The sequence below is a fragment of the Oxyura jamaicensis genome, chromosome 2 (assembly GCF_011077185.1).
Source record: "Oxyura jamaicensis isolate SHBP4307 breed ruddy duck chromosome 2, BPBGC_Ojam_1.0, whole genome shotgun sequence".
Classification (NCBI taxonomy): Eukaryota; Metazoa; Chordata; class Aves; order Anseriformes; family Anatidae; genus Oxyura; species Oxyura jamaicensis.
Genome location: NC_048894.1, coordinates 19384175 through 19410295, shown reverse-complemented (window position 1 = coordinate 19410295; position 26121 = coordinate 19384175). Strand labels below are relative to the sequence as shown.

Below are 26121 nucleotides of genomic sequence, written 5' to 3'. Positions count from 1 at the left end.
ACAAGTAACACCATGTTAATATTTGTCTCTAGTAAAATGGTTCTGGCTTAGGGCAGTGTGCAAGTCTTAGGAAAGTCCTTTTAAATACTGATTCCCTGAAGACATTAAGAGCAGAGAACAAAAAGACTAAGTTTTTATATATTTTTTTTCCAGTCAGTCTGTTAATGATAATTTTAGAATGGTCTGTAGAAAAGTTTTTAAAAACAGCTCGTGTTGGCAGTTTGGGCTTCTGTTTTCCCTATTCTCTTACTAGTTTAATACTTTCCCTGTGTGTTACAAAATTCTACAAACTATATGTGAATAAAACGATGAAGCAGCACAGATACTGTATTTAGTTACAGATGGTGTGCTTACCAGTCTGTGAATGTTGACTGTAAGATTTATGCTTTTACTTCTCGTTTTTTATACAAACTATGACTATCAACTTAGTAAACTGGAGTGTGGGGGAGGATCAGCTGGAAGCAGCTAGAAAGGATTTGTGACTTAATAAATAAAGAGAAAGCATGTACCCAATTCCAGACACTAGATACCATTCCAGAGCCTCAGCAGTGCTACTCTAAGTACCATTTCCTGTTTAGCTCTGATTGAGAGTCATATTGCAGTTGAGTGGAGAGGCTAAGAACCTTTAGAGTCAGTAGAATAGTTAAAAAGAAAAAATCCAAGATGAAAACAAAGCTCAGTAAGGTCTATGGTGGGGCAGTGGTGGTGTTTTTTTTTGCGTTATATGATACATTCACATAAAGATAGTTTACTTGCTTTACCTAATCTAATAATCAGTTAGATTATCTAATTACATAAATGTGAAATTTTATGCCCTTAATATTTACATACACGTAAGATAGCCAGGGCAGCGGGACAGCACAATTAGTTACTTTTAAGGTGTTCTGAAGGTCTTGTGATGAAATACTTTCATTTTTCCTCCTTGGAAAGAGGAGAACTCATTCTAAATGATTAGCAACATCAACTTCACTTTGAGATGAAGTAGCAATGTACTGTGTGATAGCACTCTTGTCGTTCTATTAGTAATGTCAGTATATTAATCTGTTGGGTTAGCTTATGTTAAATTTAGCCTAGGATAGAATATGGACAGTTTTTACACTTAGGGCAAACTGTCCTCCACTGGAATAAACTTCCAGCTCTCGAGATCTTAGTATTCAAAGAAAGCTTGAAAGGGAGTTTTCTTCCTGAATCAGTGCTTTTTCCACCCCTTAAGTGAAATGCTGGAGAATTAGGAATGTTTATTTCTTGAAGTGTTGCTAAAACACAGTATGGTAAGTAACTAAGCACTTACTGATGACCCTAAGTTAATTGCTTAGAACAGGACTGGATACAGGAGTTGATATGGTTGTGAAAAAACAGATTGGCCGCATCTTTAAACAAGGAAAAGAAGAGATTTGCTAGGTGTGGGGGTTTTTGTGTGGGGGGTGGTGGTGGTGGTGTGGTGGGATTCCTGTAGAAAGAATATTGGCCTAGTCAAATTCAAACGGCTTTGTTTAAATAAAAGTGTCTTTAAATAGAAAGAAGTCTTACATGATGGTAATGCTTGCATGAATACTAGTTTGTTCAGACAGTATTTCCCTGTTGCAGGAATTTGCATAGTTTTAAAGTGTTGAGTATGTTAATCCAATAAACTTTTAAGAACAACCTGTTTTTCCATTTATGTCACAGTTTGTATAAATCATTACTCTTTGCAGTCTGTAGAGTATTATTTGTAGGAATTCTCTACACAATAAACGTAAATAATGTGTTACAGCTCATCTTAACTTTGGATAATATGAAATGTAAACACAGTTTAAGTAACTTATGTCTGTAAAGTTCTAAATGGTTAAAATAGTCCATGGGGAAAAGTGTTGTGAAGGGTTGTACTATAATTGAAATGTCCTTTGAGCTTCTAGAAAACATTAAATTAAATACAATTATAACTTTTTGTAGGTTGGGCTCATGTGGTTTGTGCTCTGTACATTCCCGAGGTGCAGTTTGCAAATGTTTCTACAATGGAACCTATCGTGTTGCAGTCTGTTCCTCATGATCGTTATAATAAGGTATAATTGTGTCTTTTTATCTATATATAACATATTTATTTTAAAACTTGTGAGCTTTAATAATCTAAAACTACACTTAAATGTAGTTTACATAAATTTCATGAATGTCTACTGTAAAGCTGTATGTTTCCTTCTATGACTGTGATAAATTCAAGAATTAAGAAAGCTGTATTATGCAATTAAGCTGCAAAGTTATCAGCAATGTCTCGTTATTCTTTTACAGAGTAGAGACTGTTTTGTTAATTAAAAATATCATGATCTTTGAATAATAGTTTATTTTGAAAGCAATGTGAAATATTTCCCATATGTAAAAATGTTATTACAGCTTATTTGAAATGTTGTTATTAATTACCACTAAGTCCTACTGTTTTAAGTATTGATAAGATGTTCATAAATGTTTCTCTTAGGAAGAACAGCAATGCTAATATGTTAAGGCAAAAGCTTGCAGACTTTTGATCTTGTAAACAGTGTTGACTCTAACAGGATTATTTGCTTGTAGGATAAATAGAAGAATTGCTCCTAAATAAGTGTCCGTGAGATGGAATGTTTTTTGAAGCGTGGCAAGACTTTATGTACCAAAGAAGAACTAACTTATTAATGTTCTATACTGATAGCTACATTTTTCTGCTTGTTCTTCCATTCTACCTCTTGTCCACTAGACCTAACTACCTCGTCCTTCGTGTTTTTGTATTTTATCTTCCGTAGGCAGCAAACTGTCTGCGTTTCTGATTAGTTTTATTACACATTTTTCTTGTACTGTTCCTTTTACCACCAGTGTCTTTTTCTTTTATGGTGGCTTGTGAACACTGGAACAAAGGAAGAATAGACTTGATTACAGAAGAAAGAAAGAAAAAAAAAAAAGCAAAATTTCTGGTGTTCTTTCTACAGGGGAATCAGTCCTGTTGAAGTTGTTTCTGTAACCTTTCATTTTTGTTTCTTTTTCCTCAGCTTACATGTCTTTTTTTCCCTTTTCTTTTTGATACATTGATCTTTTCCTCGTCTGTTTCACCTTCTCATAATTGTTGTTTCATATGTTTTGCCCTTCATATTTACCAGTATATGGGAAAAGCCAAGCGTTAAACTGGGTCCTTCTAATGCTTTCTCATTACCTACTACCTGAGTATCTGTATCAGCTTCTTTCTGCATCAGCAAGGACGTGCAACAACAAGATGAGATGCAGAGCTAATAAATCTTTTGTGCTTAGACATAGCTGTACAGATTTGCTGTTGCAGATAATTCTTTTTTCTGTGCTCAACTTTGAGCCAACAGCGTATCTGTTTTCTCCTTTTCCATGCTTTTCTCTATGCAGTAGTCACAGTGGTTTCTTTATTTGTAGTTCTTTCTTAACCACTTTAAAAATTTCAGTGAATACTTTGGATTTTGTATTATTTCACTATTGTCTATTGTCTAGCTTTTCATTTTCTGCTTTTTTGGCTGATGTTCTGATTAGACTATGGAAAATAGGACCAAAAGCTACTTTCATAAAGGCCAATACATTATATTTTAAAATATACTAAGGTAATACATCAGAAATTGCAAGGTTTGGGACCGGACCCCTAGCCTACAAGTTGCTGCTATTGGTACTTATTTATTTTTTCTTTTTTCCAGAACACAGACTTTATGGATTTTATTTAGCCTTTTTGGTTCAGAGAGATAGTAATTGTGGGTGTCAGGAGAATGAAATTACTAAAGTGCAGTCGATGAAATCCTGATGAAATCCATCTGACTTCACTGCCTAGTCTAGTTTTACAGGACAGAATGTGACAGCGAGTCGCTGATAGGCCATGCCCCACTTTTTGGATAAATCTATAGGCAGTGTTGAGTTTGATCCTGCTGTGGCCACACTGCCACCAGTTCCTAAGTAGTCTAGTATTGAGCAGTAACCCCCAAATCAATGCAACTCCTAATTGCCTGTTCAGGTAGCCTTGCGGGCAGTAACTTCACCCACTTGCTATTCAGTATAAATTGTGTTTATTTAAATGATACATTCCTTAGATTAGCAACTTCATAAAGCATTTAGCTCTGACTTTATCAATTAATCCATACTGTTTAGGCTGAAATGGGAAAGAAAAGTTTTTTTTCCTTTTTAAAGTACATATGGCAAAAAGTTCTTAAGACTTATTGCACATTTTGAACAAATGTTCATATGTAATTAGGGGGAAAAAAAAACACACCAGGGTTTTAGAGAGGTGTAGTGCCAATTTAATTCTGCCAGTCAAGTTGGGTTGGAAAGAGATGATTTTAAAGAGAGATTTTATTTCCTGTGAAGTCCTACGTAATTCTGTGTATGTGATTGGGTAAGTGTGGGAAGCTGACATATGGAATTGGGAGAAAACATGGAGCAATGAAAATCATCGTATGGGAGAATATATACCATGGTCTTTAAAATAAACTTCTTTGGAGTTTTGCCAGGAGATAATACTTCACGTAGCATTCTCTGTGCAGTTGTTTCTTTATTGAATACTGCAAAATATGCAAGATGGCAAGGTACAAAAATTTTGAATACGAGTAGAAACGCAGCAGACACCAAAGCATGAGGCTTATTAATATAAAAGCATTTGGCCACTGTTTCTCCGATGTTTGTTTGCTTCTGGGATAAAAACCTTCACGTTATAGAGTGAACCCCATGAGCGACCTGGTTAGTGAGTTAACTAACAGGGGAGTTCTTACATGGTTGCTTCCAAAAAGGAATGGACCAGTAGTTGCTCTCGCATTAAGTAGGTGCTTTTTATTTCTTGGATGCTTATGTATGGATAATCTCTTATTTTATGTGAGATTTGTTTGGCTCTTTTAGGTTCATTTGAAAGTAACTGGTAGTGGAAGAGGCTGCTAAAAGCAGTAATTACATTCAGAGTTGATTAAAAAATAAGTGCATTTGGAGTTTCTTGATCCATCTAGTTTACCACCAGGTAGTTGATAGACTTTTATATCAGAATTTGCTGCAGCGGTGAGAAATTTCTGGACAACTTCTAAGTTTGATTCTATAAGCCCAGAATACTCTTAGGTAGCAGTTACAAATAGAGTACAAAGTTTCTCAAATAACTTCTTGTTTTGCAAGGCTTTCCTTGCCTCATCTTCCCTTCTGCCTTTTTTTGTAAAGAAGGTTTGCATTTTGAATCTTGAAAGGAAATGTATTGGTAGGAAAGTAAAGGCAGCTTGGCAAAATGTCTCTTCGCTGTTACAGAAACTAAGATATTTGTCATGTTTTCTAGTAAAATTTCCTTGTGGAGTGCAAAGTTCTGTGTAATGCCTTATTTTCTACTGAGCTTGGGAAAAGGTTAAGTACTCTTTTCCCTTAAAACTTCTGAAGATAGTGCTGGGATACAGAGACATTTTACACTTCTCAATTCAAGAGGCTTCAGGGAAGGTGTGGCAATTGCATGGCTTTGCAAATGTTTGAAAATCTTCAGTTTTCTGCTTCGTGAAAGGAAGATGAAGCTTCTCGAGCTTCAAGAGCTGTTTGGGCATCCAAGAGAAGATAGAATTATGAGAGGCTGAGCTTTAGAGAGAACTCGCAGGAAACAGACTTTGTATTTCTTATGACAGTTGTAGGAAGCATGGAAGTTCACTGAGCTTGTTAAAATTGGTAGGCAGTCCACAATGTTGTTTCAATTTGTAGTGTAGCTAGTCAGTCTTCATCATTTTTTTCTTCAGTCATTTTACAGTCTAAGGGGTCCTGAACCACACATCCTAAATGCAGTAAATAGTATTGAAAACCAGGGCCCATGTCCTTACTTAGCAGCGTGCTTCTACCACTTCTTTTTCTGAGCTTCAATGAGGAAAAAAATTAAGGCAAAACTCTAAGGAAAAATACAGAAGGGTGACGGGAGCTTGAGTTTTATGGGTCTGTTGAACTCTCTGCTTATAGAGGGAGGGTACCTTACTTCGGAGTGACTTAGAAATAGTTACTTAGATGCAGTTGATAGATGACCTATTTTGTTCGTAAAATCTAAATGTGTCACGTATGATTTGGAAAGCCAGAGAGCAGCCAGTCTCAGCCCCTGCCAAATGACTGACTTACCTGTATGCAGTACCGTGATGTACAGAGGGGGCCAGGCAAAGAATGAAGTCCCCCTTTCTGAGCCTTCAAATGTTAGAATATGGGCTATGATTGTTGGCTTGTACTATCTGTAGGGTATAATGCTTTTTAAAAGCCAGTGAAAACCATGCAGAATGACTCTTCAATCCTAGAGCCTTGCATTATAACAAAACTGCTTTGCCTGACTTTACGTGTTATTCTAGGTAACTCTGTCCAAGTCTGTTCTGATTTGAGAATTTCCCTCATTTTCACTTCTTTTGAAACAATACTTGTTTTTCATTATATCCTTTTCCATTTTTAATCTCAATGATGTTTTGGTATATTTTTCTTACACCATGTTTTCGTACCACCCATTGTTGATGTTCTTTTTATTTATTATTCTACTTGTTTTCTTTGCCTTTCTGGAGGAGGTTGCGATGCAATCGCAAGAAGAAGGTTATAGTTGAAATGGTAGACAAAAGAGAAGCCAAATAAAATTTGTTTCTCCTTCACTAACCACCTAATATCTTCCAGGGGGATTTCTACACAGGTAGCAATGTATTAGTAATGCTTGTCCCTTCCGTGAGGTTCTGTCTTATTATAGAAATAAACACTTGACTGTACTGATGCTGAAGGATATTTCCATTAAGAATCAACCGTTAACTATTGAAGTTTTACTTGAGCCATAGTTTGCAACTGATGATATCGATGTGATGTGATAAGTCTCTCCAGATGGTACTTTGGTAATTAGAAGAGTAAAAATTGGGAAAAAATGTAGGATCCCAGTAAGACACACACACTGAGAGAAATTTTGTGAAAAGATTTTCAGGTAAAGAGCAGGTTGTTTTAATTTTAACTTATTTTTAAACTTGAAATGGGCTTGGTATATTAATTTAAACTTTGTTTAGAGAACCTTCTTGCTTGATGAGTTTCTATGATGCTTATCAATTAAGCAACATTTAAAGGTAACTGAACATCATATGCTATGAGACTTCTGAAAACTGTTTACCCCAAACATATAAATAAAATTTTAAGCTTGATTTTTTTTCTGTTGGTAGCTTTGAGTAGAGGTGTGCATACGTACTGTATGGTTCGTACTGCCATTAGGCACTCAGTGTACTGAGATGTTTCCGAATGCCAACAATGCGGGTAACGTTAAATGAATGTGAAAATGATTGTGACCTAAAAGGACATAAACTCAAACTCGAAAGCAGGAAAAATCCTGAAATCTAATGCTATTAGCCTTTGGTTGTTTGACCATTTTGGCTGATTAGTTGGCAGCATATAATTTAAATAAATTAGCATTCATATTGCATTAGTATTGACAAAGTGTTACAGGTAATCTCCTTTTGCAAACACTTGTAATTAGACTTTTATAAAAAAAGTTCTTATATAAAGTTAGCTGCAGAATTCAGCAGTTCTTACTGCAGAGTCTCCTTCGAGTAACATAGAACTTGTTTGTATGCTTTTTGTCATGTTAAGTATTTTCTCTTTGGTAGACCTGCTATATTTGTGATGAGCAAGGCAGAGAAAGTAAAGCAGCCTCTGGTGCTTGCATGACGTGTAATAAACATGGATGCCGGCAAGCTTTTCACGTAACGTGGTAAGTATATTTTATTATTTAACAACTCTGAAAGAGTTTTCTAGAAGAAATCAATTGTATACTATGTAATAAACTCTTTCTTTACTCAGAAACATTCTAAATAAATACAGTAAAGTGGCTTGCATTGAAATACCTCTCTTAGAATTTACTAACTATATGACAGTGGTAGCATATACATCTGTACATCGCTGTGAGCTGCAAAAGCTGTCTGATGATACACCCTTGTGTTGGATTAAGTATTCCATGCTCTTGTGAACAAGGTTTAATGTTTTTTGTTCTATGGTGTTTTTTTTTATGATGTTTTATAGGATACAGGAATGTGAAGACATTGTTTACCTGCTAGCTGATTTGATGTTTACTTTGGGTTAGGCAGTGGAAAGAATGTTGAAATATACATAAAAATGCAGTAAAGTGACTGCTGCTGGTATAGATTTCCAAGCATTTTAGGGTAATTCACCTCACTAGCTTTATCTAAATGGTACACATCCATCCTGAACTATTCATTTAGGTTTCATCTATAGCTGCTGGATAAAAACAGCCGTGTCCATGTGATTCATTCTGCTTCAAGATAGTATGGATGGCAAGCATTCAGGAGATGGTTGTCTCACTTTATAGGTTTCTAAAAGAGGATGGATAAATAGATTAAACCTCATGTAAAAGCAGGAAAAGGGAATTCTACCCCAAAAATTCCAGGAGTTATTTGTTCTTTCAAGTTCATATGAAGCTATTTTATAATAGATAGCAGACGTACACAGGCTATCTGGGTACATTATCTATGGATTTACTCATCTGTTTTATGAGTGCCCCAGTATGCTTCATCATTTCTGTGTGCCAGCTCAATCAGGGAAATCGTATTTGCACACCTACTTCAATGTGTTTTCTTCAGTGTAATCAAGTGATACTTTGCCATGTGCAGATGGAAGTTCTGATTTCTTTGCAACTCTGCACATCCTCATTTGCATTCAGGCCTCTCTGTGGTTGTGTTTTTTTGATGTGTTCCCCCCTCAGTACTTGAGTATCTGGCAGGATGTTGAGGTCTTAATTCATAACCATCTAATCTGTCACCGAATGTCATCAGTGTCAAGTTTGGCTTTCTGGTGAAAACAGAATTTGCTCCTGAGATCTAGTATATCATGTAGAGAGGTTACATATGGATGTGAAAAAAGAGTTTGCATCCAAGTGTTCAAAAGAGTCCTTTTCATCTGTTGTCTTATTTCCAAAATCATGTTTTCAGTGAGTGTAAAAAGAACATGAGAATTCTGTTCAGAATAAAAATACCGTTCCTATTCTTGCTAATTCTTAGAATTTTATTTCACTGTGAACAGGTATGTAACAAAATATCTAGCCAGGGAGTTCTATTATTGTGGATATTGAGAGGCTTCTGTAATGTTTATAAAATGGAAGGAAAATATAAAAACTGCAGAAAGGAGAGGTCCAGGGCAAGGTGTGTCAGTTTTGAGTTGACAAAACTCACGTCTGAAGAAGAATGAGCTTGAACCCATCCACTTTTGTATGAGAAGCTTAGAATGACAAATCACTGCTTAAAGAGATCCTGTTAAATGTTTTCTGTAGCTGGCATCTACTGTAGGTGTGCATGTATTTAGTAGACAGTATCTCTGGATTGCCCAAGAATGTAATGTATGAATAAGAGGACAATGATTTTAAAAGCAATGAAAACAAGCTTCCGTATATGTTGTTCTTTGGTTTAAATACTTCCTTGCATCACTTTGCCAGTAACTTTGCATTATTATGCTAATTAAAGTGATATAGAAAATGAAACTGAATATTTGTTTTTTTCAATATCTAAGTTGGCTTTGATACAGAAAATAAATCAACATTAAAAATGGTGCAAAGCAAATTTGATTTGAAAAATGTAGTAGAATGAGGCAATATTAACCCAGGGAAAGTGATATTATAAGTCATTTTCTTTTAAAAAAAGAAATTAACCTGCCACAGTCTTTTAAACCAATAAAAAAGGGTTTGATTTATTATGTCATTGAAGTTCTATTTAAAAAAAAAAAAAGAAAAAAGAAAAAAGGTAATTTTCCTGGCAGAGCAGAGAAGGATATATGCAACTTTAGAAAAAAAAATCTTTGGATCCACAGCACAGTTTTGTTTAAAAAACAAAAACACAAATAAACAACAACAAAAACCTGTTCTTTCCGTAAATAATTTTGACTTGAATTTGAGCTAATAATCATTGTCAACTGCTTGCTGCTTGGTTTACTTACTTGTGGGAGTAGCTGCATAAATAATGTAAATTCAAGCTATACATTTGTGTGAATGGCTCATAGACTTATGAAGAAGGTATCGTCCCTAAATAGGAACCACAGCTTTTCCACTGGACTGTAAAGGTGGCTGGGGTGCTGCATGCTGGTACAAGTCACTGATGTTGAAATCTCTTCTATTAAATGCAGATGCAAGTGTCCATACGTTATCAGCTGTGATGTTTTGGTACAAGTTGATGTTGTTTGATTTATTTTATTTTTAGTGCGCAGTTTGCAGGACTTCTCTGTGAAGAAGAAGGCAATGGTGCAGATAATGTCCAATACTGTGGCTACTGTAAATACCATTTTAGTAAGCTGGTAAGTATTGGTTACGTTCTGTAACTAAATGGCACTAACTTGTTCTTCCACTCTGAATTGCTATTAACACTAGCAATAATGTTTTCATGCATCTCAGAAAGTAGATGGGATTTTTCTAAAACACTGTTTTAATTGCAGTTATAGAACTACTAGCTAGAAATGTTTTTGTAAATGGTTACTTTCCTAAATATGTGTTTTTCCCCTCTGCCAGTAGCAGCATGCACATCTAGTTTTTAGGGTGCTCTGTGACATATACTAGTAAAAGATTTTTATACTTCAAAAGTATCTGATTTCATTAAATTCCCATAATATTTTCTTTCGCTATTTTTTTTAGTTGGCTTCTAGGAATTTAGTCCATTTTGGAACAATCTAGAAAATATTTTTTTCCTTGCTATCCTTTATATTGAAACGTAAAGAAGGCCTCCATTTCTTTATCCTTCTGTCACTCTATTTTTACTGTTTTTCCTTTTGTGCTGTCTCCACTGTGTAACCAGTGGATATTCCCTAGCTATTCTCCAAAACACAACCTCAAAGAAGTGACTTGAGGTTTGATTTTGGTTTGTTTTAAAAAAAGAAAAAAATAAAACACCTTTGACGTTTCTCAATTATTTCAGTAGTTTTTTGGATCAGATCTCTTGAGTTTTTCATTTCGCTTCTTAACCCCAGTTTAAAACTGTTCCAGATGTCTGTGTGTGTGTGGATGTGAAGGACTTATTTGTGAATATTGACTTACGAAAATTAAATATATAGACTTAAATTCATATGCAACTGTAAGTATGGTTGAAGTGTTGTTTACTTGTGGAAAGAGTGGAATATTTGAGCCTTGAACAAGTTGCAGTGAGGTAAAAACAGGGTCAGCGAGCTGTTTTAGATTTCTAGAAGATAAGCTTGGTGAGGTTAGCTCTGTGCTCTTGTGAATATTGATGAGTTTGCTTCGTAATGAAGATAAGTCAGGGCTTTCTAGATCCTATCCAAGCTAAGACTTTTTTTTAAATCTTGAGCGAGGTATATGAAAAGAACAAAAAATGTGTATTGCTTAGCAGCAAAGGCAAATTCTTTAACTATTTTGTATTTGATATGAATGTGCCAGTGCAGCTGTGATTGAAAAACATGTATGATTATTTAAAATGTAAGACTAATGATCAAGACACAGCTTAATATTTGACATGTAATTAGTTAACTTTCCATTATGAAACTGTAGTGGTAAGAACAGTAAAGACTGGCAAGATCATGTTAGCGTTCTAGTGTTTCTTGAGGGATATTGTAGCTGTTGATGCCTGGCAAATGCAGGTATTTATTATCTGTTACTGAAGATGGTGCATGGGGTGTATCTATTGTACCACTGAAAACTTTGGAATAGCACTGACTTGAAATTCTTTATGCTACCTCAGTTATGATACAATAACTTACACATTTGAGGCACTGGCTAGCATGAAATATTTCTAGTCTCAGGCTAAACTCTTAAATGTTATGGAAATGCAGGCAATTATGTGTACTGCCCGTAAATGCATACGTGACCATAGCACCCTGCATTTTTTGTAAGCAATTTAATGAAAATATTGCAGAGAGGTCACTTGATTAATAAATTGTGAAGCCATAAAACAACTCTTTCAGACTGCATTTTAGGCATGTGGCAGTGTTAGCATGGTGGCTTCATGTGATACTCATTTGAGCAGCAACTTTTCTATTTTTTGTTATGAAAACTTTAAAATGTCTAGCATCTTTGAACTTTCAGAAGGTGGTATATCTCATTTCTTTGTTGGAAGCATATTTTGCATGGGAGGTCTAAAAGTCAGTATAAGGATAGATGTAAGGATAGGATGTACAACGGGCAGTCCTGTTAATTGTACTCATGTTAGTTATTTGTCAGGTTTTCACTAATTGAGGTTTTTGTTTCTTCAAGTAGTAAGGCATTTTATCAGTTGAAATGCTTTATATTTTTTTTTATTCAAATGATTCCTTTTCTATATCCATAAATATGTTTTCTCTTTTTAGAAAAAGAGCAAACGGGGATCTAATAGGTCATATGATCAAAGTTTAAGTGATTCTTCCTCTCACTCTCAGGATAAACATCATGAGAAGGAGAAAAAAGTAAGTGGATTTGTCGTTGCTAATTACGTGGCACATCTGCTTCATAGTAACACTTTCTGATAAACATTTAAATAACTTTTGCTGAAAGGCATGAAGGAAATCTTGCTCCTGAAGCACTGAATAACACAGATGACAAGGTAGTGGTGGTAGGGTCCAATGAGGAAACATCTTGAGGCGCATTTGTACATGCACCTTCCTTTTCCTGTTTGTTTATTGTTACAGTGTGCATCCCAAAACCAGCATCTGTTGGGAAGGTTGTTTCCACACAGCTTCCTTTGATTTAGTTTTTCCATTAGATTTTTTTTTTTTTTTTTTTAGTCTTTGTGAATAGGTGGGAAAGAAGAAGAAGTAAGTAGACATTTTAGCAAATGCGTGGATAGTCAGGTGCATCTAATTCATTACGTTTTTATCTGTTGCACCTCTTTCTGTATCAAAGAAGTGACATTGGTTGTTCACTCGTCTTAGTGAATGACTTAGCATGACTGGTGGTCATGCCTGCTGTCATGGTAGAATACTTCGTCAGTCACCTGGGAATCTTCTGGTGAGGGTGCAAAGACCATAGCTAATCACTAACTTCTTGTCAGTGGCAGATATTTTCAAGAATTTAAATTCATATTTAAAAAAAAAAAAAAGAATTTCTGATGATTATTAGTTTAACGCAGTGACACAACAATACAAATTGCATTGCATCTTTTTTTTTTAGCTTCCTTTCTGAGAATACATGCAGATCTGCTCACCTGAATGCATTCTTTACAGCTAACTTAATAGACTTTTCTGAGTATGGGTGGTCTTAATTCTGTATTATTAAAAAGCATAACATAAAAATTTGAACTAAAAATATATATTGACTGAATATGTATTGTATGGAGGAACTATATAGTCACAGGAAATACAATAACAAATGTCAGTCTTTGGGCCTTCAGTCTCCTTAGTATTTCACTTGTTTCTTCTGGATGGATGTTAATCTTCATTGTTCTAGGATAACCTTCTAAAAAGTGTCTTTAGGTCTGTTTAATAATTGAGGTGAATAATTCAATCTTCATCTGGCAATAAAGGAGTGTATGCATTGTGATGTCGTTGTACCACTAAATCTAAATTCATGACCAACAAAAACAAACGTATGGGGTTCTTGGCAATTTTTTATTGTAGCAAAATGGAGTTAGAAGGAAACAATTTTGAATTACAGATGACAATTACCTGCAAGTTAAAACCTTACTAATACTGCTTTACTTTTTTTCTTAATTTGCTTAATCTTTCACCACTGTTGTATTGCTGGTCATGTTTTGTTAAAATGGCATGGGTTTTCACTCATATTGGCAAAACCTTAAAGTTGAATTAGAAGAAAAAAATGATGTTGAGTGGAGATACTGTGCTTCTGGTCATAATGCCTGTAAAATGTTTCAAGAACACCTGGGGGGTCTTCCTAACAGTGTGTTTGGCCTACGTATCTGCTATTTTTTCTGCTAACTGCTTGGCTTCTCCAGCACTAGGGTCTTCTAGAAATAGTTAATGGACTTTGCACTGGGAAGTCCTGGCCTTTTTCTGCAGCTCTGAGAAGTTTTTCATAAATAAGATTAAATTTCTGGAGTACCATGTTTCAGTTCATGAAAGGTAGAAGAAGACTGCATGATCTGCAAGATCAAGTGAAGCAATGCGGTTTGCATCACGCTTAAATTGGCATTCAGAGGTTCTTATGGCATGTTATAGCGTGTTCACTTAAGTTTAATTTGCTTTATATGTTGTGTAATGAGGCAGTGTTTGGTTTTAAGTCACCAATTGGTAGAAGAAAGTCGCAATTTCCTGGAACTGTTAATCACCTAACTTGTAGCTACAAACTTCTTGTTTGGGGGTTTCATCTGACTTATTCTATGGTCAAGGAATGATTTGTGCTTTGGAAAACACTGCTCTTCAGTCAATGGAACATATGTGGTACTGGAAACTCATTCTCTTGGTAAAGTTGACTACCTTCTGCGTGTGATGTCTCGTTTTGATGTACTGTGTACTTGATATACTGTACCTTGGAGGAGAACGGTCATAATTTAGGGTGACTTTCCTTATTTCCTCTTCTGCAAATCCATTTGGAATCTCAGTTGTTGTCATTGGAGTAAATGTGTGTATCTTTTGCCCGATATAAAAGTTTTAGGGAGGGTGTTTTTCTTCTACCACGAAGAGCACACAAATTTATATTTACTTTTTCTTTCATCTTTGTAGTTTGGAAATTTGGATAATCTGTTTTTTTATAGCTTGGAATTTGGGTAATCTGATTTTTAAGCGTTCTAAAAATTTCCGTTTGTGCCAGGAAGAAACTGTATGGGTTGAGCTGTATTTCTTGCCTAGAGGGGTTGTGGAGTCTCCTTCTCTGGAGATACCCCAAACCCACCTGGATGCCATCCTGCGCAACGTGCTCTAGCTGATCCTGCTCGGCAGGGGGGTTGGACTTGACCTTCAGAGGTTCCTTCCAACCTTGTCCATTCTGTGAAGATGGGACGTAGTTTTTCAGATCTGAGTAATATAATTATCCATTGGTTGCATATAAAATTGCCATAAGAATAGTTTGGTCTGGAAATATCGGTGTGGGTAACTGTTGTTTTTGTAAATCAACACCGAGTTGGAAGGATGTGTTTTCCTTCATAATAAGAATGAGTCTCGTCTGGGCACTGTGCTTACAGAATTGATGACAACTATATGAGGGTATTATTATAATAAGAGTAAAACCCCAAAAGCTTGGATATTATTTAATTGATATGAGGAATTTGGAACTACAGATTAAATAGCTTAGTTGCTGCTGAATTAGTCCGCTGCACTGAAAATGGTTAGTTGCTAAGGGAGAGAGGTTCTTTAGAAATGATTAGAGATGAAGCTTTTGGTACTACATTGCTTGACATCCTGTTACAGTATCCATTTTGTCAGTGCCCAGGTGTTTATCTAATTTTTTTTGGGGAAAAACTTACTCAACATGAGGCTGTGGAAGAACACCTTATTCCTGGTGTTCCTGATAGCCTTATCTTTGGAAAGGAATAAAACATGAATTTTAAATGTGTCTGGATCACCTTGGGAAAAAGGTGCTTTAATAAAGTGCCACATAAGAAGTGCCACATGAAAGTGGTAGAAGTGCCACTTCCATGAAAATTAAGCAAGTTTACTGGCATTGTATGTTTATGAATTCTAAAAAATGTTTTTAGGAGCTGAATTAACTAAGTCTGTTTGTACCAGAAGTGCTTTGCTCAGGGTGGATGAAGAAGGGGAAATTTAAAATTCTTTGCTATGATGGGGTATTAGTCTTTGTAGACTATTAAAAAAATAATAATCCATGGATGGCAAAATTCTCAAACATTTTTCTGAAGAAATTTTGCTTACAGTGATTTTCAATTTCTTTAAAGACAATCTTTGATAGTGTTGAAATGGCTGAATGGTGCAAGGAAGGACATGAGAGAGGAGCATTAGCTGCTAGTTGTTTGTTTCTTTTGTAAAACTCTTTCACTGTGGCTTTTGTGGGAGTTCTGAGAGGAATGCTCAGTGTCAGAATTTTGAATAGATCTCTACTGTAGTAAGTTTTTTTTTTCTCTCCACACTCATTAAACAAGAGCTGTGGTTTTATAAATAAAAATCACTTTGCTATTCCAGATCTCTTTGTGACCTATCAGGGATAAACCAAAATACGTTCAGTTAAAAATAACCATTACATACTTCAGGTATTGTTAGGTGTTAATTTTCTTTATTATGTCCGTTGTTATGTCATTATTTAATTTCATCAACAATTTCAAAATCTTTGAAGTCAACTATATTTGACAGATTGTGATTTTTTGATCGTTGAGTTCAGTGTGTTGTACCATCCTTTGCTTAACTCCCTAGTGGTGGAACTCTGCCAAGATAGAGGAGAGTCACTTGGAACAACTGAGGTAAAAAGTAAGCTGAAGTTTGAAGCAACTTGGACATTTCTTGCTTGACAAAATTATGTAATGTAGTTTGTCTTAATTTGAAAACTAAACGACACCTGAGCACTAAAAATAGGTCGTTATAGGTCATAGGTCTGCTTGACTTTGATTGCATTTGATCAATGTCTGTCTTTGTCTAAATAACAAGAACAGCATATTTTAAATATCAAAAAAAGTAGCTTGTTCTGAGTAAGATTTGTTGTCTGTTAGTTTTGTAGGGAAGTTTTGGATGGCGTTTTTATTGCCAAGTTTTGAATCTGTTAATGACTGACAGCTAAAGTTCTGACTATTAGCACTGTACTGAAATGAGTTTTTCCGAGTCTTTTAAGTAACTGTATGAAGAACTGGTAGGTAGTAACAAGCTTTGTGCCTACAGCCGAATACATAGGTACTTGAGTAATGTCAGCAGTACTGTTCCACCTCTCCTGTACTGTAAACCACCCCTTGCATATATCCTTTTACTACTGTGACTGTAGCAACACTGCCACTGCATTCACTTTTCCTGCTGTGGGTTATACCCTATAAAATGATAGATGAATGCCTGAGCTAGGGCTGTTCTTGTCAAAACCAGATAAATTAGGATTTGAACATGGGATGTGTGGAGTGGACCGTGGGCATCTTTCATTCTGGAATTGTTATGGCTGTATCACTAAAAGCTTCTAGTCACTAGTAAGAGCCAAACAGATCTTGTATCAGGGGTTAGCAAGAGCTATATGCCGCTTTTTATTGAAGACGTTAGTTGTGATGGTGACAGCGATGGATTTACAAACTTCAGGGATGGAAAGATGGTGCAGAAAATCCATGAATAACAAAAGCAGCAATATGAATACTCAGTGATAATAGAACATTTGGATACATTGCAATTATTTGAGGAGTCAAAAATAGTGGCTGAAAACTAGTGATTTAGACATCTGGATGGTTTTGCTTACAGGAATCGCTAAGGGAGCTAGATTTGAAAATGTTCCTCCAAAAGTAGTAGGGGTTGTGATTTTGGTGATGGAGAAGGGGGTAAAAATGGAATACTCCAAGGTCAGCCAAGCAGTTTTTGTTTGAGGGGCCAAGCAATGACTATTGCTGATAGCGTGCATGTGTTTTGGTAATTCCAAAACAGAAGTTAGTCTCCCGTTCTGCAGACAGGTGAGCTCCTGCTCCTCCATTCTGCTTCTGCCTCTCCATGTTGCTGTTACCATCCATCTCAGGCTCATTCGCTGAAATAACCTAACTTGGTAAAACAGCAGAAAACTATCCACTTTGATTGTTTTTGTTGCTGCCATTGTAGAAGTTTGGACTGGCACATAGAAGGTGTGGGAAACTACACAGTGTGGGAAAGGGGAGAGAGAGAGGCCAGATTTTTTTTTTTTTATAATGGTGAACTGTTAAATGCCAAACTTCGAAACGTACTTTCATGAAGTGAAGTACTGTCGAAACATCTTTGGAGAAATTGGTGCATTCCAGAGACAAAAATGAATTGCAAATAAGTGTACTTAGCGTTTAACAAATTAAATGATTCTTACATGTGGGAATGTTTTAAAAGTATGCAGTTAGAGAAAAGCTGAAGTCATCCATTCCATCTGTACTAAAAAAGCTATCAGTTGCTTAATCGAGTTTTTCTGGAGATTGAGGTCCAGCCTGGGGAACATGGATGTGATAACACTTACTCTGTTGGTAGCAGATTAGAGCTAAAAAAAAATAATGATACAAGTATATTTAACTTGGTATTTTGATTAGATGCTTTCATTCAGAAATCTGAAAGTATGTTAAAGAAAATGAGTGGACAAGTACTGGTCTTTGAAGTAATGTAGATACTCCAAGGTGTAAATGAGCTTAACAAAACAAAAAAATAAAACACCAAAGAGTTGGAACCAAACTGTATTTGTGAGATCATATTATTTAATAGTCTTGTACATTTGGTCTTTGTAGAAGAAATAGACACCACTGAAATGTACCTTGTTGCTGTCTTTTCAGCTTTTTTTTTTTGCCCCCCCCAAAGAGGGCAATGTACAGAAGGTGCTGTAGAATTCCAGAAGCCTTGGACCAGATTTATTTTCTTACCTTGCAGTATGTAGATATTTTATTAAGAAGGTATTACATAGTTTTGATTGTAAGAAACAAAAGCCCAAAATGAGCTTCCCAGTGGTAAATAGAGCTCTCTGATTAATCATGACATATGAACTCTGGGTACTTTGTATTCTGTTTAGCTACATCATAAATCAGGGCTCTTCATCTTCTAGGACAAATAATACTACAGCTGCTTATGCAGTGGCTGGCTGGCAATCAGACCTCATCTTTTTCTTACAGTAAGAAAGGTTTCAGGAGCTGCCCGAACCTGGTCTGATGAGCTACCTATTCGTGAACCAAGACTGAAGATTGCTTGTAGCTGGTCCTGTATTTATTAATGTTCCTTAAAATGCTTTTCTGCAAACCCTTGTTTTTTACAAAATGTATTGTTTGGAATAATTGAACTCATGCGTATTTATATTTTTTTAAAAATAATTTTTAGTATGTAACTGGGATGCATGTCTTCTGCCTGCCCTCAGCGCTCTGCTTACTAGCAGCACTACTTCCAGTCCTTGTTAAGTATAATTTCTGGCTTTTCTTTTTTTTCTCCTTTCAATAAAGATTTGCTTTACTGTCACACAGTTGCTTTCATCACTTTCTCTAGAATGGTGGCTTTCCACCAGAGGGGGGCTTTCAGGATGGGTGTTTGTCTCAGGAGCTGTGGCTGACCAGAGGAGGAGGTCTGACAAAAAGCCCCGTGAGTAGCCAGGGAGGACCAACTGTTTGTACACTCTTTTCCTGGTGGAGGGAAAGATCATTAGATTGTGTCTCCTTTGAGGCCAACTTGTTTGAAAGCTTTCATGTTTGTAAAATATTGTGGGAATTAATGTTTCTCTGTTACTCCTTTTGTGGACCCAGAAGAGGATCTCACTCTACTTTGTGTGCATCTTTAGGGTGAGACAAGGGTGCAACTGCAAGGGCTCACCCTGTTGGGGGCTACGTCTCCTCCTCTCAGCAGGTTGTAGAACGTTTGTTCTTATCAATGTAAAATCTGTCTGTTCATTTCAAAGGTTTTCCTGCAGTGAAATTTGCCCTGCTTCTTTGATGTTATTTGCATCTGGAGTCAATTCGCATTCAGAAGTAGGGCATCTGAACTTTTCTTAGAAGGTGAGGGGGAGAGAGATTATTTGTTAGAGGAGGTATAACCTGAAAGGAGGAGGGAATACAGAGCTGAGGACATCAGACCTCCTGGGGTTGAGCTCTTCCTGTGTGAAAGGCCTGTGGATGGGGTGCCCTGCCAGTGGCCCTCAGTGACGTCTGACGGTGCCATCTGCGAGCATGTGGGTAACCTGTCCTCACTGCATGTTGGTGTTTTGGGTCTGGGGGAGACATCTGATGTGGTTGCTCGTGCTTTGTTCTATAGGATTTAAAGCATCTTCTTTTCAGGTTCAAGTCTCTTCAAGTTTATGCTCCTGTACATCACCCCCTCTCCCTTTTTTTAATCCTTCCTTCCTTCCTCCCCCCTCTTTTTCATATCCCTCTTTCCTTCTTCATGAGAAATCCTTTTGTGACTGCTATCAAAGAGATTTCAGTGCATTACAGAATATAATTTGAAATCTTTTTGACTGTTCTTTTGATCAGAATTCTACAGTCCTCTGCCTTTCAGGCAAAAATAATGGTAGAAGTAAAACAAACAAAAACCCATGACAAAAACCACAAAACACTAGAAAGTCAACACAAGAAATTGTGAAACGTTCACCTAAATGTTTCCTGTTGTTTACTGACGTTGCTGCGATGTTTCATCTTAAAAGCATTTGCAAATCTCTTTCCTCCAAAATCCTTCGGGGTGATTTGAATTTCCTATTGAAGTGATGAAAATTAAATGGGAAGTGGCTTAGATGGCGTTTCATAATTTCTTTCTGGAAGCTTGTTTTGGGGTTCAGTGAAATTGCTACTCAAGTTTATCTAAGCATGTGCACTGATGACATAGAAAGCTGGGTAACTAGCACCAATGAAATGCTTTTGAATCAACCAAGTATGGTGTTTGGAACAGATTGGATGGTAACACAGGAAACTTGATGTAGTTGCTCTTGTTTTCTCCAGATCCTTGCTTGTATTTTGGCAGTATGAGGTAGCACTTTTTGGACTGTTGCATTTAAGAAATGATTGAAATGACTGTGGTGCTGTTTGAATCCTTCTTCTCTTTTTCATTTTTTTTTCCAAATTTCTGTTTTCCAAATCCCAAAAGCCTGAAACGAACAATAACCCTACAAAACAAAACAAAAATCTCTGCTCAAAAATCCCCTCAACAAGCCTATATTAGGTTTTAAAACCTTGAATTCCTATTTGTGGCGTACATCATTGTAATTATGACACCTGCACACTTTGTAGTGGAAGGGCAAATTCCATATTTCTATTCAGGGGCACATGGGAAGAAAAACTCCTCATCTTGTATGGGGTGGGGGAGACAAACCACCAAACCCAGAAATATTCCCATCAGTCTTTTAGAGAGTCGTCTCTTGAAACTTCCTTTTAGTTGTAAGAAGTGTTAAAACAATCAAAGGAACTTTCTATATTGTATTCTAGTAGGTAAAATTTTAGCAACAAAATAAAATACTTAGGTGTTCTAGTGTATTTTCAATAACGTTCTCTCAGGCCTGCTGTTTCTTTTTTAATGTGGACTTGTTATATTATGATGATAAGAAGAAAGGGGCCCTCTAGACTTGCTCTTCATTGAATTAGTGAAAATACTGAACTCCTACTGTATTCCAAGTTGAACTGTTAACTTTATTAGACTCTATTTTTTGTATTCATCACTTGAATTATTTAAATAAATGCAATTTGAGTCTGTTTAATGCTATAAGAACTGATTTCTACTAATATGGAAGATTTCTACTATTCTTGGAAGGCTCTGGGTTAAGAATTTATTTTCTGTTTGTACAACTTCATTCACACTGCTAATGCTTCACGTGTTTAAAATGAATACATTCTCAGCCTTTTTAGAAAGGACATGATTTATATAGCTTTTGGTATTTTGTTCGGTTTAACATAGAAAATTAATGAAATCACTTAGTATATAAATTGCATGCACCGTTTTGGGAATGACATTGAAATAACATTTCACATTTTTACACATGGAGATGCCAATAGGGGAGCCAAAGCTAAAACTTCAATGTACAGTAATATCCCAACAAAAATACTGTGCAGGTGTGGAGATGCATGAAGACAGGAATATTAGGTGTAGAAATGCAGGAAGCAGAAGGCCATGTCTTTGTTTTTAATCTAGTTTCTTTAGTTGTTTATTTGATTCTTGACAAGGTGGATATTAATGATGGTGGATTCATTAATACTGGTTATAATTGAAGAATTTCAGTTTGTATATTTTGAAAGTAAATAAAAATACACGATTTGTTTTCGTTATCTTTCTTAAATTTTGATAACATTCAGTGTATTTAAAGTAGGTTACGTTAAAGATGAAGCTGAACCCGGGTTATGTTTTCTTTTGTAACTTACAGAAATACAAAGAGAAAGATAAACACAAGCAAAAATACAAGAAGCAGTCGGAGTCTTCGCCATCCTTGGTTCCATCTCTTACTGTAACTACAGAGAAAGTAAGTTGATGCGTTTTTCTTCTTCCACTTCAGTTACTTAGGTTGAAATTTCATAATGTTATCATTCTAGTGTATACACAGGAGTTGTAAAATGGCAAGGAAGTTATAGATCTCAAGCACACGTTATATTTTCCTGTAATGCACAATCCGAAAACACTTCAAGGTTTATAATAGGAAGAAAGCCTTAGATTTCTGTAATTAAATTGGGAGTGATTTAATGGCATCACTCAGGTGCCACTAAGAATTGAGTAATTTTTATTTCATTGACTTTGTTTAATAGTTTGAGAAGTTTTATAAAATCTTTCCCTTGAAATTCACTTTTGTGTGCTGAGCTGTTACTAAACCTGTAAGCATTTAAGCTGGCAATTATAAAAATAAGGGTACTTGATGTAAAAAGTACACAAAGCTGTACTTCATGTACTTTTAATATCAATTTGTCTTTTTTAGCAGTCCGCTCTCTTAGATTCTGTGGTCTTGCTTTCCTGTTAATCTTCTGGCAAATACTTAACTCAGAGGGCAATATAGAGGATTAAATAATAAAGACAGTTCTGATTATGCTTCTGCGTAATCTGACTGTTCTGGTTACTACAGTAATCATTTTTGCTATCCACAAAAAATAAAAAAAGACATTAATGGTATTACAGAATGGGCAGCAGTGTTAAGAAATGAGTTTTCTCACTTCAGATTTGGAAAAGCATTTGTACCATTCATGTGGGAATGTTCGACATCTGAGTCAGGGCTGAATTAATTAGCCATCAGTAGAAGAATACTTTGTTTTTTAGAAGGGAATGCTGAAGCTTGTTTTAACTGCGTGTAGTTTGACTGATGAGATGATTCAACAAATGTATCAATTTGCACATGGTACACCAAAACCATACCAGGAAAGGGTAAAACAACTGAAATACCAGCTTTCTTTAATCCCTGTGAGTATTACATCAGTTAATGGTATGAGCTTCAAGATTCATCACCAAGAAAGGAAACTTCTTAGTATGTTTTGCATGTTTTTCTGTTCTCAGGTGTATTGACCTGAGGATGTGTACCTGTTAACATTGTTGTTTGTGACTCATGCTTCTGATAAACTACTCTTGTTTCTGGTTCTTCTGTATTCTTGTTGATAATGATAAGTCAAGTGAGACTTAGTAATCAGTGTTTTTCTGAATTTCACGGTAATTGTCTTTATTTTTAAATAGCAATTAGAGTCACTTTGCCACTTTGCTCTTTTGATGTGAGAGTGAGGTATTGCAAATAGTGAGTGTGACAGGTTTTTATTGAATGTTGACTAGTCCATGTCATTCTTCTTTATTTTTTTTACTTAATTTTATTAATTTGTCCTGAACCTTGAGCCTGAGACAACTCTTAAGATACTCTATAAAAGAATTACCTTGTTTGACAAGTTAGCACAAAACCTAAACAAAAGTTGTATGGTCTGTGTATGATTTTACCTTTCTTGAATATATGTCCTTTTTGTCACTTAATTATCATATAAAGTGTTATTTGTTATTTATGTAAGAAAACACATTGAAATATTGTTCATTTGTAAGTCCTAAGTCCTACCTACTAGAATACTCTTTTAATGTGGAAGACAGTTGGATTCTGTTCCTCTCTCTCTCTCTCTTTTTTTTTTTAACGTTCAGACTGTGTTTCTTTCCACCAAAACTTACCTGTTCCATTTTCTGCTTTCTGTGTATGGTGCTACAGACATTCAGGAAAACTGGTCTCCAGATGAAGTTACTGAATGTGATTTTTCTTTTATTTTTTAAATATCTGCTGGATATTTGGAAGTGGTTCTCCTGTGACTAGTTTCTTCAGATGCTTTCTTCAGATTTTTTTCTGAAGTCCTTTTGCATTTGCATGCATTTGCTTTTCTAAATTATAAATTCATACTGTGCTCCTCAAAAATTTGAGATGTTAATAATTAGACAAGCTTTGTTTCCTTCTGAGAATAACACTTAGTTCAGAATCTTTTGTTAATGTGGTAGTTTTGCGTGTCCTTTTACATAGAGTTGGCAGAATTGATTTGGACTCGCTGTCTTTTTCACAGCAGTCTGTCTTTTCAGTGAATACTTCATTTTATGACTTCTGTAAATCACTTCTGCTATCACATTCTTCCTGTTGTGGGAACTGGAATTTGAAATTAACTTTTCTCTTCCTTTTTTAAAGAAGTGGAATCCTTTTTGGTAAGAGTGGTAATGACCTTTTGCGTAAATGGTACCTTGGAGGATGTTTTTATCTGGATCAGTGGCTTCTTAAGTTACATTCCTGAAAAGCTGCAGGTTAAACTGTGGGTTTACATTGTATGTGTTGGTATGGTTGGTTTGCTTAGTTCTGTAGAATTGAATTTGAAGAAATTTAATGAAGTTCCAGCCCAAATGCTGTGTTCAGCTCTGGGTATGTCTCCCAACAGGCAGTGCTGTGCATTGCTGTAATGTCTCCGCGAACACCACCTTGTCTGGATCAGTCAAATTGGAAAATCTTTGAAACAAGAAATGAACTACTCTGATTAATATATACTAACATTTTTTCACTTTTCTTTTGGGGCATAAATACTAAATGTTTTGAAAAGGACTGGAATAACTTCTGGAATATTTCTCTCTCTTCAGATGAGGCATTTCTGTTACTTGGATGGGAATGTTCTGTTTCCCTATGATCATGGGATCTGTGCAAGAGGCCACCAACCTTTTAGTTAGTCCTTATAAAAACTCCATTCTCGGGTTGTGAGCTTTGAGAGGCTGGGCTTGTACTGAAAGTTTAAAAACGTGTTTGGTTTAACAGTTCAAAAAAAAAAAAAAAAAAGACAAGCACATTTTTCTGGGTAGAGTTTTTTCTTTAAAGAAAGAAGACAAAAGCACCCCGGATATGCAAAGCAGAAATCTGCTTTCAAGTTGTAGCCAATGACTAAATACTTCAAAGACCCTGCGAGCAGAAAGTACAGCTAGCGAAATGTATCTGTGACAGTAGAGATACTAGTGATAAACCCTTCTCAGCTCACCCTGGTATCAGCCCATCGTGGTTCCCAAGGGAGGTGCTTAGCTTTTGCTGCAGTAGCATACAGGAGGGAAGGGGAGGAGCGGGGACATCTCTGCTAGTTGTGACTGAACATTGCTCTCCTCCATTAGTGTGGGGTTTGTGTGCTGTGGGGGGTGTGCGCGCATGGCTTTTTGTTTGTTTGCTCTGCTTGGACCACTCTCCTACCATCTGGCACGTCTGTGGATGCTGCCTGCTGCGGTCCTTCCCTTCTCTGCAAGAGCGCCGCTCTGCACATCTGGGTTCGGGCTGAAGGCTTCTCAAGCGTTGGGATGTACTGTGTGTATTAAGAATGATGATGATGCCTTTGCAGCAAAACTAAAACTTTGGCAGAGGTTTTTAAGCCCTGCTGTACTTGCTTTCAAGACGTGTCAGTGTGTGCGGTGATATACGTGAGGTATAAAAATGACAGTAGCTCTCTGCACCAAGTTGGCAACGGGAAAGTGAAGTTTAAGGAAAAAGAACTACAAACTGGTTTATAAGAAGTAATAAAGGCACTGTGGTGTACACAGCTTGATACTTGCAGTAGCAAGTACTGACGTTGAGAACAGGTTAACATTCATGAGCTGGTTATTTAAGACCTACCAAATAAACCAAGGAATGGACTTGGGAGCCAAGAGCTGAGTAATCTCCGTTTTTTAGGGATGTTTATACTGAAGTGAAGGGAAATGACGGACTGCAGTGTGAGCAGCGAAGGGGGAAGCCTCCAGCTGCGTGTCCCGTTTAAAAGGCATGAGCTGCGGGAAGTGGGGAAGGCAGGGGAAGCTCCAGGGGACTGCGGAGACCAAAGCCAGTTATTGAGTAACCAATGGAGTTCTCACCCTCTTACGACCTCAAAAAAAAAAAACAACAACAACAAACCAATGTAACCTTGTCGTGGTGTAGTAGTGTTTTTGTTGTTGGTGGTGGTGTTTTCCTGTGGTGCCATTTATATTAGGTCTTTGTCCTTTAGAGTGTAGCATTTTAGAAAAATATCTGTGAGTGGGTACGTTATTTTATGAACCATTTAGCGTAATAATCTAAAGTTTGTGCTGCACTTTGAAGCTTGTGTCACACTCTGAAGCGGATCTATTTTAAGGCATTTTGTTTTAATTAACTCCTTAAACTGAACAGCACAAGCTGGGAAAAATGTTACTGACCAAATGATGCCGTTTTATTGTTCTTCATGTCTATTGCATCACATTGGTGTGCAAGATATGCTGGAATCTAGATGC

General features: G+C 36.3%; 1 protein-coding gene across 8 annotated transcripts in view; it reads left to right on the top strand.

Moving 5' to 3' along the window:
• Positions 1 to 26121, top strand: part of MLLT10 (MLLT10 histone lysine methyltransferase DOT1L cofactor) — a 122451-nt gene that overhangs the window by 34771 nt on the left and 61559 nt on the right. For 5 of the 8 annotated variants that reach the window (XM_035317296.1, XM_035317302.1, XM_035317297.1 and 2 more), the window contains 6 exons: positions 1933 to 2042; positions 7560 to 7663; positions 10155 to 10248; positions 12244 to 12339; positions 17554 to 17600; positions 21784 to 21883. In XM_035317296.1, coding sequence (XP_035173187.1) covers positions 1933 to 2042; positions 7560 to 7663; positions 10155 to 10248; positions 12244 to 12339; positions 17554 to 17600; positions 21784 to 21883 — 551 coding nt within the window. The remainder of the gene's footprint in view (positions 1 to 1932; positions 2043 to 7559; positions 7664 to 10154; positions 10249 to 12243; positions 12340 to 17553; positions 17601 to 21783; positions 21884 to 26121) is intronic. The other 3 variants (XM_035317298.1, XM_035317304.1, XM_035317299.1) reach the window with 2 other exon arrangements.